This window comes from Hyalella azteca, unplaced genomic scaffold, assembly GCF_000764305.2.
Source record: "Hyalella azteca isolate HAZT.00-mixed unplaced genomic scaffold, Hazt_2.0.2 contig13277, whole genome shotgun sequence".
Classification (NCBI taxonomy): Eukaryota; Metazoa; Arthropoda; class Malacostraca; order Amphipoda; family Hyalellidae; genus Hyalella; species Hyalella azteca.
In genome coordinates, this window is record NW_025943205.1 from 75,157 (window position 1) to 93,405 (window position 18,249).

General features: G+C 35.2%; 1 protein-coding gene across 1 annotated transcript; it reads right to left on the bottom strand.

The window, feature by feature from the left end:
• Positions 1 to 5,294: 5,294 nt before the first annotated feature.
• On the bottom strand, positions 5,295 to 18,147 carry LOC108677522. Its single transcript, XM_047883577.1, has 4 exons — positions 17,994 to 18,147; positions 7,068 to 7,163; positions 6,055 to 6,233; positions 5,295 to 5,676 (listed from the first exon to the last, which is right to left on the bottom strand). The coding sequence occupies exons 1-4, from the start codon at positions 18,048 to 18,050 to the stop codon at positions 5,622 to 5,624; spliced, it is 387 nt and encodes a 128-aa protein (XP_047739533.1). The 5' UTR covers positions 18,051 to 18,147; the 3' UTR covers positions 5,295 to 5,621.
• Between the last annotated feature and the right edge of the window lie 102 nt (positions 18,148 to 18,249).

Consider the following 18,249-nt stretch of genomic DNA (forward strand, 5'->3'; position numbering starts at 1 on the left):
AACAACATTCAAAATTATTCAAGTAATTACTAAGGCTTTCTATGAACAGCAAAGAAATGTTCGAACATGACAACTAGGCTCACCAAAATCGTTCCTGATCTTAGTTCGGTCTTTACTACGCAGCCGACATATGACGTTTGAACGAAGAGGTTTCGCAAGACCACAGAATTAAGCTAGTATCCTAAGGCAGATGTTGCGTTAACAACAGTATTATATATCAAGAATTGCAATTGTGTCATCAATCAACAACTAGTCGGGATGCCATATGATTACAAATTTCATTTCAATCGAAACACAAATCCTGAAAAAAAACTTCTCATGCTCACTGAGCTAATGTTTCCTGAACAGGATCCGCATACGCGTCCACGGCGCTTGTAGCAGCGAGCAGCAGCAGGCACACGGCAGCGATGTACTGTCGAATATACATGTCGGTTGAGGGAATATACAAAGCATGGGCAAAATACTTGAAATTTTTTCGGAAAATAATAATAACAAAATTTACATGAAGACTTTTATCCAATTCCGACTCAGTGAACAATCGTTACATTTTTCATTAGAATAGTTTTATCTTCATGACACACACACTAAAAACTGAAATCTGGAACACAGACCGATGCAACAATTGAAAGCGGGAAATATAAGCGCTGCATTTTCTATAAGCGCTGCTACAGACGCATGTTGAGATAAACTCAAATGCTAAAGCATTTTTTTATCCTTTGAACGCAAGTAGAATGACCAAGAAAAACTTGTATCATAAGTTGTTCGCATGTCGAAGGCCATAAAAATAAAACTTGAATTTAGATCAATTTTTCTTACGGGGCTGATCGCCTGTCATTATGCTTCGCCTAAAGTTTATTCTATATAAATTGCATTTTTATTCTTAATTATATTGTAATGATATTCTCTTGTTTCCTTGAATATTTCTGAATGCGGTAAATTCAGATAACGATAAAAAAAATACCGAGGTTATTCAGCTATTAATTGAATTATACTGTATAACATCCACTGAAAGATTATTTTGCAGGCAATTTATAGAAGGTACTTGGAATGCACTGAACAAGTTGACCGACTTAAGCAGTTCTTATTCATGATAAATTATGCTCAAATATTCAAATACTCACGCGTAGGAACCTCATGACGAAGTATTAACAGCCTCGCTTACGCCGAGTTACAGCCATTAAGCATGCCAGGACTGCAGTCTTATATGTCATTTGTGCTGAGTCATGGGAAGGCGTTCGCTTGAAGAGCTCTCGTACGAACCCATCGCTCCCCAAGGGCACCTTCCAATTTGAAGATCCCCGTTTCAATATAAAGCTGATGGTAAATATTTTATTTTTTCAGTACAAAAGAGTTGTGTATGTGCATGAATTTAACTTTTTCATATAATTTGAAAAAGTTCCTATGAAACTTGAGTGGATTAATTTTGTATCATTTGACCACTTTTTTAGCTTTTGATTGGATTATTATGTATCGAATCATTTCAGCACCAATGAAATATGCATGAAACGGCTGTAGGAATTTTTAGGTTAACCCAACGTAGCTCGTTGTTTAACGAGTTGGGCCAGGGTAGGTAGTCAACTTTGTACAGCAGAGTAACGCAATATTTTTCGGCTGCGAGCATTGCTATGTGCATTCATTCACTGAGCAAATGAATTCACATACCATTCTGTCTTAGAAGCTAGGAATGAGTGACAAGTACATATTTCGACTGTTCTGTGGAGCAAATATTTGCAATTCAGAGTAAATAAATTACGACTGCTGCTTCCACTTTACCAAGGGAGGTTCTAGACAAATAGGATATGAACATTTTCGGCGAATTGTATTGTAATTTTATCGTTATTCCTTTCACAAAAAATGCTGAACTCGCCTAAAGCGTACGCTGCTGACGTGACTATCACCAAGGACTTTTATTTTCATCGAATATGTATCATTTAAAATTTATTTTTATTATTAGTTAAGTTCATGAGTGAGCCAAATAATTTACTGACCGATGAATATATAACAATTTATTCACGCTTCCAATTTCAATAATAATAGGAAGGAATTATAAATAGGAATTAATTCAATTCCAATTTCATTGTGAATTTCCGATTTTTGCAATAGGTTCAATTCTCGATAAATATAGTTTTTTTTCTATTAAATTGAACCGATAGAAGTTTATTTATTTCGCCTTTCAGTTGATTAAAAAGATTTTTGCCATTCAGTTGATTAAAAAAATCTTACAAAAGTATTTTCTAAATCTTTTTGCATTTAGAAAATACAAAGCATTCTCTAAATGCTATAAGCATTTTTCAATTAAAGTGACTAAAAAGTATTTTCTGAATTTCTTAAGGCAGATATTTGCTAATGTTGCATATACATATCTGAAAATGGATTGTAACCAATCTTAGCAAAAAAATTTCCGGCTCTACTGGTTAATATCTTTTAAATATGCGTTTCATTCATAATAATTCGAAGATACACAATGGCTCTCATTATTAATATAAAAACTGGTTCATTGTTCGGAATAGAATGAATGAAAATGTTGGTTAAAGATATTTGTGAAAATCATTTGACTTCCAACAATGTGAATTCTTCTTCCCCCGGTGCGGACGAAATAAGTTTAGAAAGTCTCTAAGCAAAGGCAAAAGGTCGAGAAGCAGAGTGATTGCCTGAATGATCAACTGCGCTGAGGAACCTTTCACTCAGACTTCCCTTGATGGTCCTGATGAAGGAACTAGTTTGTTTTGGACTTACGCAAACTCCGAAAGGAGTAGAAGGAGTAAATATTGGTTGTTTTCCTGCGCTACGTTGCTGTGGAAGAAACCAATAGTTCAAGGTCGAAATTTCGAGCGTTTTTTGTGTTTCTACCTAAGTATGTTTTCTAGATTGGAACAAACCTTAGATTCTTGGTGCACACAAATCGACCACAGATATTCTCATTAATAGCTAATTTACAAGAATTTATAAACGATCGTGCAGAGCATGAGCCCGCAAGACCATTGCTTCTTTTTTCGGTGTATTATCATTCATTTAATTAAAGTATCCCTCACATCAGTTTAAGCCTAATTCTTGTGATTATATGTATATTGTATAAACTTCAAAAAACTATTGTTCTTAGTTTAATTGAAAGGCATTAATTTTAAATAAATGAAAATTTTGCATTTTATAGAAAGGTTTATTAGAAATTACAATTATTACATTTTATAGAAAGGTTTATTTCTGTATTATTGAGTTTTTCTGTCAAGTGCTTTCCATGGAAATTTTTTCTGAGTTTCGAACGAATGGAAGCTAATTTACTGAACCTGCGTACTGGGAATTTTTCAACGTTCTTAAAGAAAGTTCAGGACCGAGATGACTCAAAATAATTCATGATTCAATCGAAAAAATGAAAGTTATTTGCTTAGTATTTAACAATTCAGGAGTCAGTTTCTGTCGTGCTTGGTTCCCGGCTGATAATTTAAACTATTAATACTGGTGTTTCAGCTTTATTACTCGCTTTCATATCATTTCAGTGTCCTTTCATTCATACTTTCAAAAAGTATGAATGAAAGTGGCCTATACTTTCAAAAAAAGTTAAGAGATCGTAAGTTCATCAGCCAATCATTGACGGCCTTTCAAGCAAAATCCACCAATCATAGATAAGAAAATAGAGCGTAAGTACTTACGTTGACTTAGCGTGTTTTGAAAGTATGGCCCCAGATAAAAAACAACACCAAATTACTCAGGTTTATTGATCAGTGAGCACCGTGCAAAGTTTGATTCCTCATCTACATGAAAAGTTACACGTCTGAATTTCTTGGAGGTGGCCGAAGAGGCGCTAAACTTTTCTCATAACTTCTCCCGCCCTGCCTGGAAGCAAGGAGCTTTTTGCTTCTTTGTAAATTACATGTGATGTGTGGTAATATTTCACCTGTTCATTATTTGACCAATATCTTTTCATCGACTGATGTGAGATTGCAAATTGAGAATGAAGCCATGTTCTAAATTGTCCTTCGTCATTGAAGGGAATTCCGAAGAAAACTTTTTAGAAATTTATCCCTTCTTTTCAAAGAAGACTTTTCGGGGACAAACTCCATCAATATTTTGATATAAAAGAAACCAATTTATATCATTACTGATGTGAAGTCAACTTCTGTTCATAAATTTTCCCTTGATGATGAACTGCTCCCAAAATTCTTAGGCAGAAAATATTGCATACTTGCCAGGCATTAATTTTCCCTGCTATTGAATTCCATGTAAACTTCAGACGAGGACAGTCTTCATGGCTTAATTCTATACTTCGATGCCCAAATTATTGCCTGTAGACCAACTACGTCACCACGCTTTCAATAACTTGTTTATTTGAATTTAGTTTATAATAATTCATTCAAAGTACAGGCCATAATCGCACAAATTGTATCATTCGTCTGTACGTTAGAATATTTTTCGACTTTTATTGCGAACTCAATCTTAATTCAATGCTTTTATGTCCCATTGAATATTACATGAATTTTCAACTAGATGCCACTCTCCTATGAATTCCTAATGTGAAAAAATTTTTAATTTTGCGATTTTTTTTGCGATCATAGTTCCGTTTTATTTCTTAGATTTCACCTCTGCTTTGTACGGACGCTCGCACTCTTGATCATATACACTAAAAGCAACCTTGCGTTTCAGTCCATCGCTTGAACTTTCACTTGATCGCATGCACGGCACCGATAACGGGTTGATAAAGCTAAATCTACAGTTCTCACCTCTTCCAATTTCAATTAATATCATTCTTTTCTCTGCAAGGCCATCGATTCGTCGATTTTGTAATTTCTATCTTAATTTTAAGAAATTTTTCGGTCGGTGATATTCACAGAAAAACTATTCTAGCTTGACTGCTATTCTACGACATTTAACTGTACGATTGCATATTATGAACATTATATCATAACTTTGCATTGCAAGTAACGACATAGTGTCATACAATTGTCTTGTGTCTATCAATTACTGATTGACTTGGTCATTTCAGTAACTGCACGACACAAGACGGGCCTCTCCCGATGATTTGGCGTGCCAGAAGCTTGTGACTACAGCTGTTTACTGACGGTCGAAAACGTTCTTGTTTTGCCTTATATTTTAATATGAACCGTGCATCTAACGAATTTGGCTGATTTTGTGATAAAAGATTATCGTCATCTATCGTCCACGCAAGAAAATAAACAAAATAAGATCCCTCTCGACGCATGGAAAGGAGCATGAAATTGATTGAAAGAGTTTTAATTAAATATTCCATGACATGTTTTGAATTATGGAGACATACTATAAGGATAATGCAAACGCCAACATATTCGTACGTCGTGACATTGTTTCCAGAGATACGTAATTATAATCAGAAGCTTCGAATCATAATTATCGAGAAAATTTCGAATTCGAACTAATTGTTATTTTCGCGCTAAATATTTCATGTTTTACTGCACGATTATTTTAAGTTTGAAATTCAGTCTGAATTTTTTAAGTCTAAAATTTGAGCAACTATTCTAGGAACATACATTTTTCTAACACAACAACAATAACAGTCATATATTATATTCCTAGATTTACACAACGGTAAAATTGCTAGAGGTAACAACAAAAAATGCATAACAATTACAGCTACCAAATTACTTCTACTTTCACCCCAGGGTGATGGTGTAGGGATTGCTGGAGGTGCTAAACAGGGAGCTCAATCTGTTTGGAAAAAAATGAATGCCATAATCTGTGATTCGTTATCTTTATGTTATTATTCCTCATCACTCTTTCCACATAGTATTTTTTAAGTTATGTCTGAATTTTCATTATGAAAAACATAAAAGTCCCCATCAAAGAGTTGAATTGAGGAATGGAATTAATGGTAAATAAAGCGATATTTTACATGGCTTAATAAACTATTCTTAAGCCATATTCATCTCTAAAAATTCATTGAATGAAGACGTAAAACCTAAATATAGAAAATATTTAATAAGACAGTGGATTTACTGATAAAATATAGCGGTATATATCAATATTATATTCAACCATTAAGTTTTCACATTTATTTTCAATATTCACTCCATCGTCGTCTCTTACCCGGTGGTGCTTGTGCTTGTGCTCGTTCCAAACGTTCCAAAAGACAACGCAGATGTCAGTGCGCTCCAAATACTTGTACTTGAGGTGTCTGTGTTTGTAAGTGACGGGAGCGACAGCTGGATTCCTGAAGGAAAAGCTACTGCTGACATGGCGCAGAGCAGCAGCAAGAGCAGGGATAACTGGAGTAAAACAAAGCCACGGTGGAGCTATTATAGACCACAAGGTGCACAGCTTCGCAAATAACACCAGCTTAAATTTAACCAATTTCATCCAGGCTTCGCGAAAGAAATATCAGAGAAATGATAGATGACGCGGTGGACATGGTAGATGAGAAAGTGATCATGCGCAGCTTTAGAAGCGACATTTGTAACTTGAATAAATTTTATGGTAGATTACATGTCAAATGAGATTATGATCACTATTATGTCAAGTCACTATAGGTGACAGCTGTAATAAAAATATAGATCATGGCAAGTGGCTTGGCCTTGGCTGATGACATGGTGATTAGGCATGAAAATTAGGTGAAGTGGGAATTGAAATGTAGATACATTTTTTCGTTGTATCATTTAATGGAAATTGAATGCTGTCGATAATTTTCATATAAAAACGCTCAATAAAGTATCAAGATTTGCAATAGGCGCATCTAATTTTTCAACGATATAACAAATTAAACAGTCATTAACTAAATTAATTTAATATTATAAGTCATGGTGATCCAAAGATGTTCTGAATCTTAAGAACTAAATTTCACACATTGTCACAGGACTATAATACTCGCCGTCTTTGAAACACAAGATAATACATGTCAGACATGTATTTTTTGTATTGAAATTTTACAAAAAAGCGGAAAATCTCCTTAAATGCTGCTAAAAAATTCTAAATTAGTTCTGTTTCTAATATATAAATCACTTTCAATGGAGGTCAGCAATATCACAACAAAGAATACATATGTATTTCAATGGCGGTTCGGAAATTGACCGTTTACTGTTTATTATTGTGCATCTCACACTTACGTTTTTGAACTTCATTGTATATTCTTCTGCTCCGCACCGAAGCAAATTTCTATGAGTTTTGTTGTGCACGCGTCTGAGGCTGCTGGACGAGTGCGTCTATAACAGAACAAGTCTTGCTTATATATAAGCCACATGCGGACAACTTTCGGTTGTAATGTGGACGACGTGTTATGTATTGACAACACTTATATCACCCGCCGATCATGTCAGATCTTGACCGCAAACAAAAGTGAAACGCTGTGTGAAACCAACACCTCATACCAACCAACATCCAACAACCTTTGTTACTTGAGTGTAAGTATTTTGCAAAGATTGAGTACTGAGATATTTGTTATGATTCCGTCTTCACTAATACAAATTAGTTTCAATCAATCTATATGATGGATTTGATGAGCTAATAATAGCAAAGAACAGCACTTTAAATATTCATTGTAAAATTGAACTCTATTTTTTTTTTCATTGCATTGGGAAAAAATGAATCGGGAAAAGTGTATGAGAATAATCAGATCGATTCAATTTGAATCATTTCTATTTAACTTCCTGTCGTAATAATATTAATGCATGGTTGGAACCCCAGATAAAGCAATGGATAATTGCATGTGTCCACTGGTGTCTCAAATCTTATGAGACTCCAGAGCCACTTTTAGCGATACAATACCGTAGCAGCGACGATACCGAGTCTGGGGCGTCAACGATACCGGGACCGCGGCATCAACGATACTGGGACCGTGGCATCAACGATACCGGGACCGCGGCATCAACGATACCGGGACCGCGGCATCAACGATACCGACCCTAAGGCAGAGACGGTGGTGATAGAGACAGCCGACAGGCACAAAGTAGCGAAAACAGAAACAAAAACACTGACATGATGTAAAGAGAGAGAGCTCAATGCCCCGGAGAGAGCTGATGTGAAAAAAATACTTATAGTTATAATTTGATCGGCTAAAACATCATTTCGTGTAAAAAAATATAAAATGAAAAATTTTTGATAAACAATTATGGAAAAACTATAACGCAAGTCGTTAACTATCGTTTAACATCAACCTTGCCTTTTCATGACAATGTTTTTAAAACAATTCTCTGTGTATTTGGCGAAATTTTCGCCAAATTCTCACTAATATCTGATAATCATGCAATTGGTTCTCATTGAGAGCCCCTACAAGACAATAACTAAATTTTACCTAGTCCAAGTTATAGTTACCTTTATTTTTATAAGGCCTTTTTTATATTATTATCATATCTTTCAAAAAGAGAGCTGTACTTGGCATTAAACGAGTTTATTTCACCGAAAGAGTTGAATGTAAAACTATGCTGTTCATTTTTTTATAAATGAAATCACCTCAACTTTTAACGCAAATTGTAAGTTGTTGACGAAGCCGCCGTTTTTTACGTTTTTAGAATTTACTAATAATGAAGCGCGTGATAACATTTTTGTATTGGCATGAACTTGTCAAAAAAGCTATAAGACAAGAAGCTAGCTAGTGGCGCATACAGACAAAAAACTGCGGCTATACTCTCAGACCTGTTCCTCTTATATCCTACATCAACTTTAATGGCACAATTGTTTTATTGGATGGATGATTTTAGATGCCCGGGTAACTGCTCGACATCAAGATTGACTTCAATAAAAGCATTATCTACGATCGACTGTCAAGAGCTGCATAAAGCCCATAGGGTGCTGTATGCATTATTGGTTGTCTTGCCTTTTACCTCAATCAAAAAGATTTTTATTCATTTAATTTTTCTAACTTCTTGAGGACGTACGTAATCTGGGGTGAAGGTGGTGTCGCTTTTAACATAAATAACCGGTTATTATACTAATTTATAGGTCACTGTATCCTATTAAGGACTTCTTTATATGATAAACGACTTTCCGAACTTCTTGGGACACACGCTTTGAGTGCCCCCACGAAGTTTAGAAATAAAAAAAATGCAAACTTTTAATTGTGCACAAGGCCTGAGAGACTTGACTGATGACTTCAACATAAATTGCTCAATATATGCAAAATTTATTGAAAAAATTCTCGCTCAGAATTAATTTGAATTCAATTGTGATTTAGGCTTTTACTGTCATCAAATTTGATCGTGTGTTTTGTCAAGTTTTTCGAACAAAGCTGCTATATCTTTGAAAATTCATTTTCATCTTGAGCTCCATTTCATATTTTGATATTTTAGGCTGCACCAATTCCCCATGAATGCAAGCTGCAGATCAGTAACTGTACACGAAAATTTTTAGCCATTTACGCGTGGGTGATTTTTTGCAAGCATTGCGCATTCAATTTAAATCCCTACATTTAGTCTTGAATAAATAACCCTGATCACAAGGTAGCAAAAAAATTGAGAGGTATCCTATTCCGTATTGTTATTTATTTAGAAACGTTTAAATTTATATGCAACAGAAACGCTTAGATAAATGAGAAGTGACTATTTCAAATGCGACTACATAAAAAAATTATATCATAGCAATTTAGCTCCGCGTTCATATTTAGCGGAAACCGATGCTGATTCTCTTTGTCGGGCTATTTGTATAAAAATAATATGAATTCGGCATAAAGTTGTATCGAAACATTTTTAATGTCGAAATTTCAGGCTCCCTAGCTGTTATGCCATTTCATCCGCCTCATTCAAGAAAAATTCTAGTTTTCGTATTAGTATTGTTCAGAACGTGAATGTACGAAATAAGGCGTTTCAGTGATCAACTCCATCAATAATATGCTTACAATTTAAGAACGGCAATGACTGCACATGAAGTTTTTTCTTACGTTGGGGCCGTCTATGATGATGTAGAGACGATCGAGATAACGATGGGCTTTGGCTTGGCGACTGCTGTCATGGCGCACAATAGCAGCACAAGCAGAGATAACTGAAATAAATGAAAAAAGCCTGGTCGGTAAAAATTACATGGCATTGAGACAGAACATTTTTCATATTGTGGACGGAAAAATTTTATATTTACTATTTAGTGGAATAAATATTGATATATTCTTCTGTAGATATTCCAATAATAGTAAAGTTATTGATGATACAGGCACAATTCCTTTAATTTCTCAAGCATTTCACTCTCGAGGCTTAGCAATTGAGGCTTAGAAGAAATTTCCGAACAAATGGGCGTTCTTCATTGTATTAATTTTTTTATTATATACAAGAAAAATGTTGCGAGTGTGTGATGAGTTAGAAATTAGTTGCATGACATGAAAATGCAATAATTACAATTCAATTTCTATGAGAGATTGACTAATTTGGATCAATTCATATTAGTTTGATCACTAATGACATTAAATTCAATTGTGTTAGACAGCTCCCTGAATCCAAATTATTAATAATCGTTAATCGTTAACCTATTTTCGCAGCTTGCGCGACTCTTGCTACCAATAATCTAGAACTGCATGATGTGCTGCTTACAATATCGAGTCTTATGACTTATAACTCACAATGTTTAGTTGCTTGATTCCCTACTATAAACAATGTTGAGTTGCTTGATTTGCTACTATAACAATGTTGAGTTGCTTGATTCACTACTATAACAATGTTGAAAATGTTGAGTTGTTTGATTCGATACTATAACAATGTTGAGTTGCTTGATTCGATACTATAACAATGTTGAGGTGCTTGATTCGCTACTATAACAATGTTGAGTTGCTTGATTCGCTACTATAACATGGTTGAGATTCAACGTTACTTACAATATTGATTTGCTCGACTGGCAGTTCGATGACATGTTATCCAGAATTTTGAAACATGTTTTGAAATCCAGAGTTGTATTTATTACTTATAATTACGACCTGTACGAATAATTTATTACAATTTTTTAACTACATGCCTTATAATGTAGCTAGTGCAATAGTTTTAAATGTTGCGGATGTATCAGTAGTCGTATATCAGTATATCAAAAATATGTGTGAACAAAATTCGTCATAAATGTTCTTCAACAAAATGTTGTGGTAATGTAGACAGATTATGAACATGATACTGACAATGATGAACATGATACAACATATGTCTCCCAGAAAATGGTCACCAATGTCATTATAATGGATTTTAGGCATACTCTGACAGCTCGTCAGTTGTAATTAAGTAATAAGATAGTTATATTCTGCCCATTAAGTAGAAAGTTAAAATGCATCAGCCGTTAATATGACATCTTTATTGAAAGGGAATAGTCATCGAAGGTACGAAATAATTTGTCACCGAAGTCGAAATTTCAACATGAAATCAATGCGAATATTTAATAGTCTCATATGCTGAAATATTAGCTGATAATCCTACCTAAAATAAAATTTAATAAAATTATTATGAATTAAAATTAACTTTTTAACAGATATGAAATAAATTTTCGTGGTTCAATGAAAGTCAAAATCACGACGGATAACGCTTAGTCCTGACAACATCAGGCATCCGGACATTTTCATCTAAAATGTTCCGGCGTCAATTTGCCTAAAATCAAAGCATTTTTCTAAAGCAAATTTTATTATGTGTTNATTGCTTAAATGTAGCGCCGCTACCGCTACTGAAAATGTAGCGCGCTACATGACCACCTCTGCGTGTAGCAGGTTTACTGGATGCAGCAGATTTACACGTCATTTCTGGTTAACCTGGAGTGAATGAGACACTCAGTGTAGCAGAGTAAACGTGGAAAGATAACTAAGAATTTATAGATAAAATTTTTATCCAATGTGGTAAAACGCTGAAATGAAAATTTGATGGTCAAGGAATTTAGGTTCAAATCATCATTTGAGGTGGTATGCAAACAAAGTTAAGTTTGCAAGTATTTAGCAGTTAGAACATAACAGATTTATGAAAGAGAAATATGATTTGATTATGTGGATGAATGACAATGAAATTCTGACTCGTGGAAAGGAAGTTCAGCCATAGTAGCTGACCTGCTCAAGATATAACGTCTAAATTAATATCTACGGAATTATGTATCTCTAACCTGTTTCATCCAGTGGTGGTAACAAGGATAATAAGAGCAATAATTGTATAATAATAATAATATTCAATAATATTTCAATAGTTGTAATAGCAAAGCATGAACAACGCTGCTCACCTGCTCAGAGTAGGAGAACTTGGTCGAAAAGTTTTTCAGAAGACCCAGCACTGAGTTATGTGCCAAACTGAAGAACGAGTCTATTGCAGAAATTTAAATGTACATCTATACATTTATATCTCTACTTTAGTGAAATGAACAACTCCTGCTGTAAGCTTGTGGCTCTACTGTTGTCGATAATATGCGCGAAATGTTTGTTTTCTTAATTATATTCATTCTATATAAGTGGGCTTCTTTGATACTCTGTTGATAATCTAACAATAATCTTCGTCAATAGTCCAACAAAATGAAATAAAAAACACTTTACTTGCATTTTTTCAAAAATTTGTTGAAAAATCGAAAAATTTCAGAAAAATCATCATAACAAGAGAACCAAGGAAAAAATTGAAAAAGTATTTCGAGAATCGCTAGATATGGTCTTTACGCATCGAATGATACGTGTCTCGATGTTGTAGCATATAATTTGCAACAGTCATAAATTTTTTATAGTACCCCCTTTTTTGCCGTTTTCTATGAATTTCACGTTTTCTTTCACTTTTTTCAAAAAATTCACACGAACAAAATAGTAATCATTTTTGATTTTACATATGTGTACCAAGTTTGGAGATGATTCTACCATATACAGGGTGCGGCGTGGGAACTTACTCTTTTAAAAAAATCACAAAGTAAAAAGTATTAAAGATAGCGTTTTAATTCTTTCTTTTTTACAAAGAGCTACATTTAAAGTTTCGTTGGGTTTACTTACAAGTTTAATTCTTGAATATTACATCTTGTAGGTGACCTCCATGCTGTTCAATACATTTTGTCAGACGAGATCGGAAGTTTCGCTCCACCTTCTCAAGCATGTCTGGACCAATGTCAGCAATAGCAACGCGAATGTTGTTCTTCAGTTCAGCTAGGGTCCTCGGACGATTGGTGTACACTAAGGATTTCAAGTATCCCCACAAAAAATAATCGCAGGGGGCTAAGTCCGGCGAGCGCGCTGGCCACTGGAGATCGCCCCTTAAGGAGATCACGCGTTGTGGAAAGTGTTCGCGCAAGAGAGCCATTGAAGCGCGTGCTGTGTGAGCCGTGGCCCCATCTTGTTGAAACCACACATTTCTTACACCAAGTTCATCAAGTTTTGGAAGGAAAAACTCTTGAATCATCTGAATGTACCGTTCAGAAGTGACTGTAACTGCCCTATCGTTCTCTTCAAAAAACCATGGGCCTATGATGCCAGTCCTGGATAAGGCACACCAAACAGTCACTCGTTCTGCATGAAGGGGCTTCTCATGAAGTTCTCGGGGGTTCACACCACTCCAATATCGCATGTTTTGCTTATTCACACACCCTGACAGATGAAAATGTGCTTCATCACTAAAAAACACAAGTGCGTTGTTAGGCAAGTTTTCAACGATGGCTTCACATGCCCTTTGTCGTGAAACAAAATCACGTGGATTTAGTTTTTGCACCACTGCCAGTTTGTAAGGGTGGAATTTTAAGTCTTGGTGCAGAATTCGCCTAACTGTGCGATCGGAAATTCTAAGCGCAGATGCATGTTTTCGTGCGGATCGCTTAGGTGATTGCAAAACCGCCTGCNAACGCAAAGCCGTGCTGATATTACGAAAAAATACAAGGCACACTGTTTCATCAGCAGCGATAACTGAAGTAAACGCAAAGCCGTGCTGATATTACTAAAAACTTCAAGGCACACTGTTTCATCAACAGCGATAACTGAAGTAAACGCAAAGCCGTGCTGATATTACGAAAATATACAAGGCACACTGTTTCATCAGCAGCGATAACTGAAGTAAACTCAAAGCCTTGCTGTTATTACGAAAAAGTACAAGGCACACAGTTTCATCAGTAGCGATAACTGAAGTAAACGCAAAGCCGTGCTGATATTACGAAAAAATACATGACACACAGTTTCATCAGCCGCGATAACTGGAGTAGAAATAAAGAATTGCTGATATTACGAAATCTATCAGGCACGAAGCTTCATCCGCTGCGAAATGGCATACATCTTATAAGCAGTGACAACTGGTGTAAAAAGAAGACATTCTAGTGTTATGACAAACTAAAAATCACACAGATTCATCAGCTTCATAAGCTTAAATTCACTTACAATTTTGAACTGCATGCTGTTATCGTCGTAACGTCAACGAAGAAGAATATCGTTTGGTTTCGTTGTACGAGCAACTGAGGCTGATGGACGAGTGTGCCTACAACCGAACAAGTCTCGCTTATATACATATAAGTCACATGCAAAAGACTTTCAGCCGTAGTATGAATGACTGTTAGGCAATAACACTTGAATATGCATGTCCTGAGCAGTTCGTGTCAGATCATGACCTAAAACCTTACATGTTACTCGAACCTCCTGCATTTTAAGGATTTACATTTGTTCGAGAGATTTTAGATTGGNAGCGATACAATACCGTAGCAGCGACGATACCGAGTCTGGGGCGTCAACGATACCGGGACCGCGGCATCAACGATACTGGGACCGTGGCATCAACGATACCGGGACCGCGGCATCAACGATACCGGGACCGCGGCATCAACGATACCGACCCTAAGGCAGAGACGGTGGTGATAGAGACAGCCGACAGGCACAAAGTAGCGAAAACAGAAACAAAAACACTGACATGATGTAAAGAGAGAGAGCTCAATGCCCCGGAGAGAGCTGATGTGAAAAAAATACCTATAGTTATTATCTGCTTGTACTAAAACATCATTTTGTGTATAAGAAAAAGAAAATGAAAATTTGTTGATAAACAATTATGGAAAAACTATAACGCAAGTCGTTAACTATCGTTTAACATCAACCTTGCCTTTTCATGACAATGTTTTTAAAACAATTCTCTGTGTATTTGGCGAAATTTTCGCCAAATTCCCAATAACCTACAAGACAATAGACAATAACCTATTGACAATAACTAAATTTTACAAAGCTCAAGACCCCCTTACAGCGTTCAATTCATATGATTACTGTTATGCTCTTTTCTTTGACTTGCAAAAATTGTGTGAATCGTAAAATCTTCCAGAGCAAACACTATCTTTATTGCTTTATAAGGCCTTTTTATCTATTGTTTGATTCATAACTTTCAAAAAGAGAGCTGTACTTGGCATTGAACGAGTTTATTTCACCGAAAGAGTTGAATTTATAACTATACTATTTATTTTTTTTGTAAATGAAATCACCTTATCTTTTAACGCAAAATGCAAGCTATCGCCGAAGACGCCGATTTTTATGTTTTTAGAATTTACAAATAATGAAGCACGTGATGACATTTCTGCGCTGACATAAACTCTTCGAAAAAGCTATTGGACAAAAAGCTAAGGTAGCTGCGCATACATACAAAAAACTGAGTCTATTTACTCCCAGACCCGTTCCTCTTTTACGATACATCAACTTTAATAGCACAATTTTTTTATTGGATGGAAGATTTAAGATGTCCGGGTAACTCCTCGGCACAAAGATTTCCATCAACATACACATTATCTACGTCTGTCAGGGACTGCATAAAGCCCATATATAGGGTGCTGCATTTATTCATTATCGGGTGTCTTGCCTTTTACCTCAATCAAAAAGCTTTTCATTCTTTGCACTTTTCTTAACTCGTGAGCACGTTCGTAATCTAGGGTGAGGGTGGTGTCAATTTTGATTTCAGAAACCGGTTATTATACTAATTTATAAGTCACTGCAGCCAATGACTCGTGCACGATAAACGTCTTTTCGGACTTGTACGGGGTGACCCAAAAAAGTTGGTAAAAGTAAAGGCTTTCAACTCGAAAAATATTAAACGTAGAAAGATGAAATAAAAACCACATGAAAGAGTATAACTTCAAGTTTTATTCAGATTACGATAAATATTCAAAATGACCTCCTCGCTGTTAAATACACAGCTCAATATGTTTTTCAAAATTTGCGGTTACTACAGACAAGGTATCATGGTCAATAAGTGCGAGAGTTTAATTTTAGATCATTCTTTAAAATGCGCCTTACAGAGTCTCTTTTTAATCCTGTTTCAGCTGCAAGCTTCCTCAAACTTTGACTAGATTCATTAATTATTTCTTCAATCATGGCAATGTTTTCTTCTGATCTTCCAGTTCTTCGCCGTCCAGAATGACCTTTGTTTTGATTCAAGATCGTTCTTATATCTTTCCAGTGACGTATCCATTTCTTGATTGCGTTGAGACTAACTTTTTGTCTGTATTTGGTGAAATAACCTCTCTTTATTTTGGTTGGTGAAGTTTTCAGGTAAAATTGTTCGACAATGAAAACTCGTTGTTCAGAATTTAGCTGCATTGTAGGGGGAATCTTGATCTTAAAAAAATAATGAGTTTTAACTATGAAATATATAGAGAACTTTGGTAACATGGACACCAAATAAATCTTAAAGTTATACTCTTTCATGCGGTTTTTATTTCATCTTTCTACGTTTAATACTTTTTGAGTTATAAGCCTTTACAGTTACCAATTTTTTTGTGTCACCCCCTACGACTTTTAGAAGTGAGAAAAAAAGCTGTAAAATTTTAATTGTGCAAAATGCTTTAAATACTTGACTGACGACTTCAAAATAACATGCTCCAAATTTGTTTCATATACAAAAATCATTGAAAAAATTATCGCTCAGTTGAATTCAAGTATGATTTAGGCTTTTCTTGTTACCAAATATTAATATGTGTTTTATCGAGTTTTTCGCCAACATTTTTAATAATTGATTCCAATCTTGAGCTCCATTTCATATTTTGACGTATGTTGGATGCACCAAACTTCAAATTAAATCGCCATGAATGCAGGCTGCGGATCAGTACCGTACTCGAAAATCTGTAGATATATACTGGTGAATTTTTTCAAGCCTTACGCATTCAATTTAAATCCCTACATTTAGTATTGAATAAATGACCCATGATAACAAGGTAGCAAAAAAATGGAGATATATGTCATGTCGTATATTTTTAGAAATCCTTAGAAAAAAGCAACAGAAATGCTTGGATAAATATTAGGTGCCTATTCCAGATGCGACTATATAAAAAATGAGAGCAAATTGTAATTTTGCCCCGCATTCATCTTTTGCGGAAGCAGATGCTGATTCATTTTGTTGGACTGTTTTTAATAAAAAAATATATGAATTAGTCATTAAGTTGTATCAAATTATTTGTAATGCTAGAATTCCAATTTACCTGCTACATGCCATTTCATCCGCCACGTTCAAGAAAAATTCTATTATTCGTATTAGTATTGTTCGAAACGTGAATGTTCGTAACAAGGATCAGTGATCAATTCCATCAATAATTTGCTTACAATTTAGGAACAGCAATGACTGCACATAAAGTGTTTTTTTACGTTGGGGCCGTCATCTATGATGTAGAGCCCATCGAGATAACGATGCACTTAATTAAGCTTGGCAACCGCTGATATGGCGCACAACAGCAGCACAAGTAGAGATAACTGAAATAAGGGAATCGTCATCGAAGGAACGAAATAATTAGTTGCAGAAGTCGAAATTTCAACATGAAATCAATAAAAATATTTAATAGTCTCGTATGCTGACGAATTAGCAGATAATCCTACCTGAAGTAAAATTTAATAAAAATGATTATAAATTAAAATTAACTTTTTAACACATGAAATAAATTTTCGTGGTATAATTAAGGTCAAAATCACTACGGATAACGCTTAATCCTGACAACATCAGGCGTCCGGACATTTTCATCTAAAATGTTTCGGCGTAAATTTGCCTAAAATCAAAGCCTATTCCTAAAGCAAATTTTACTTTTTTTTTTTTTGACTGATTTACAATTTCATCCTGCTATTGGATTTCATCCTGCTATTGGAAGTAAGGGGTTATATGAAAGAATGTTGAATAATCAACCTTCAACACTTGCAGGAACTTCGTGACGAAGTGTTTACAGCCGCGCTTACGCCGAGTTACAGCCATTAAGCATGCCAGGAATGCAGTCTTATATGTCTGTTGTGCTGAGTCATGGGAAGTTGATCGTTTAAAAAGCGTTCACCGGAGTTTAACGTATTTTTATTGTACCTAAGCTTTAATTGCACGAATCGTGTTTCTGTCATTCGTTGGTGTTAATTTCCTCCTGCTTATGAAAATGTGTCATGCTTCACTTCACATAATCTCC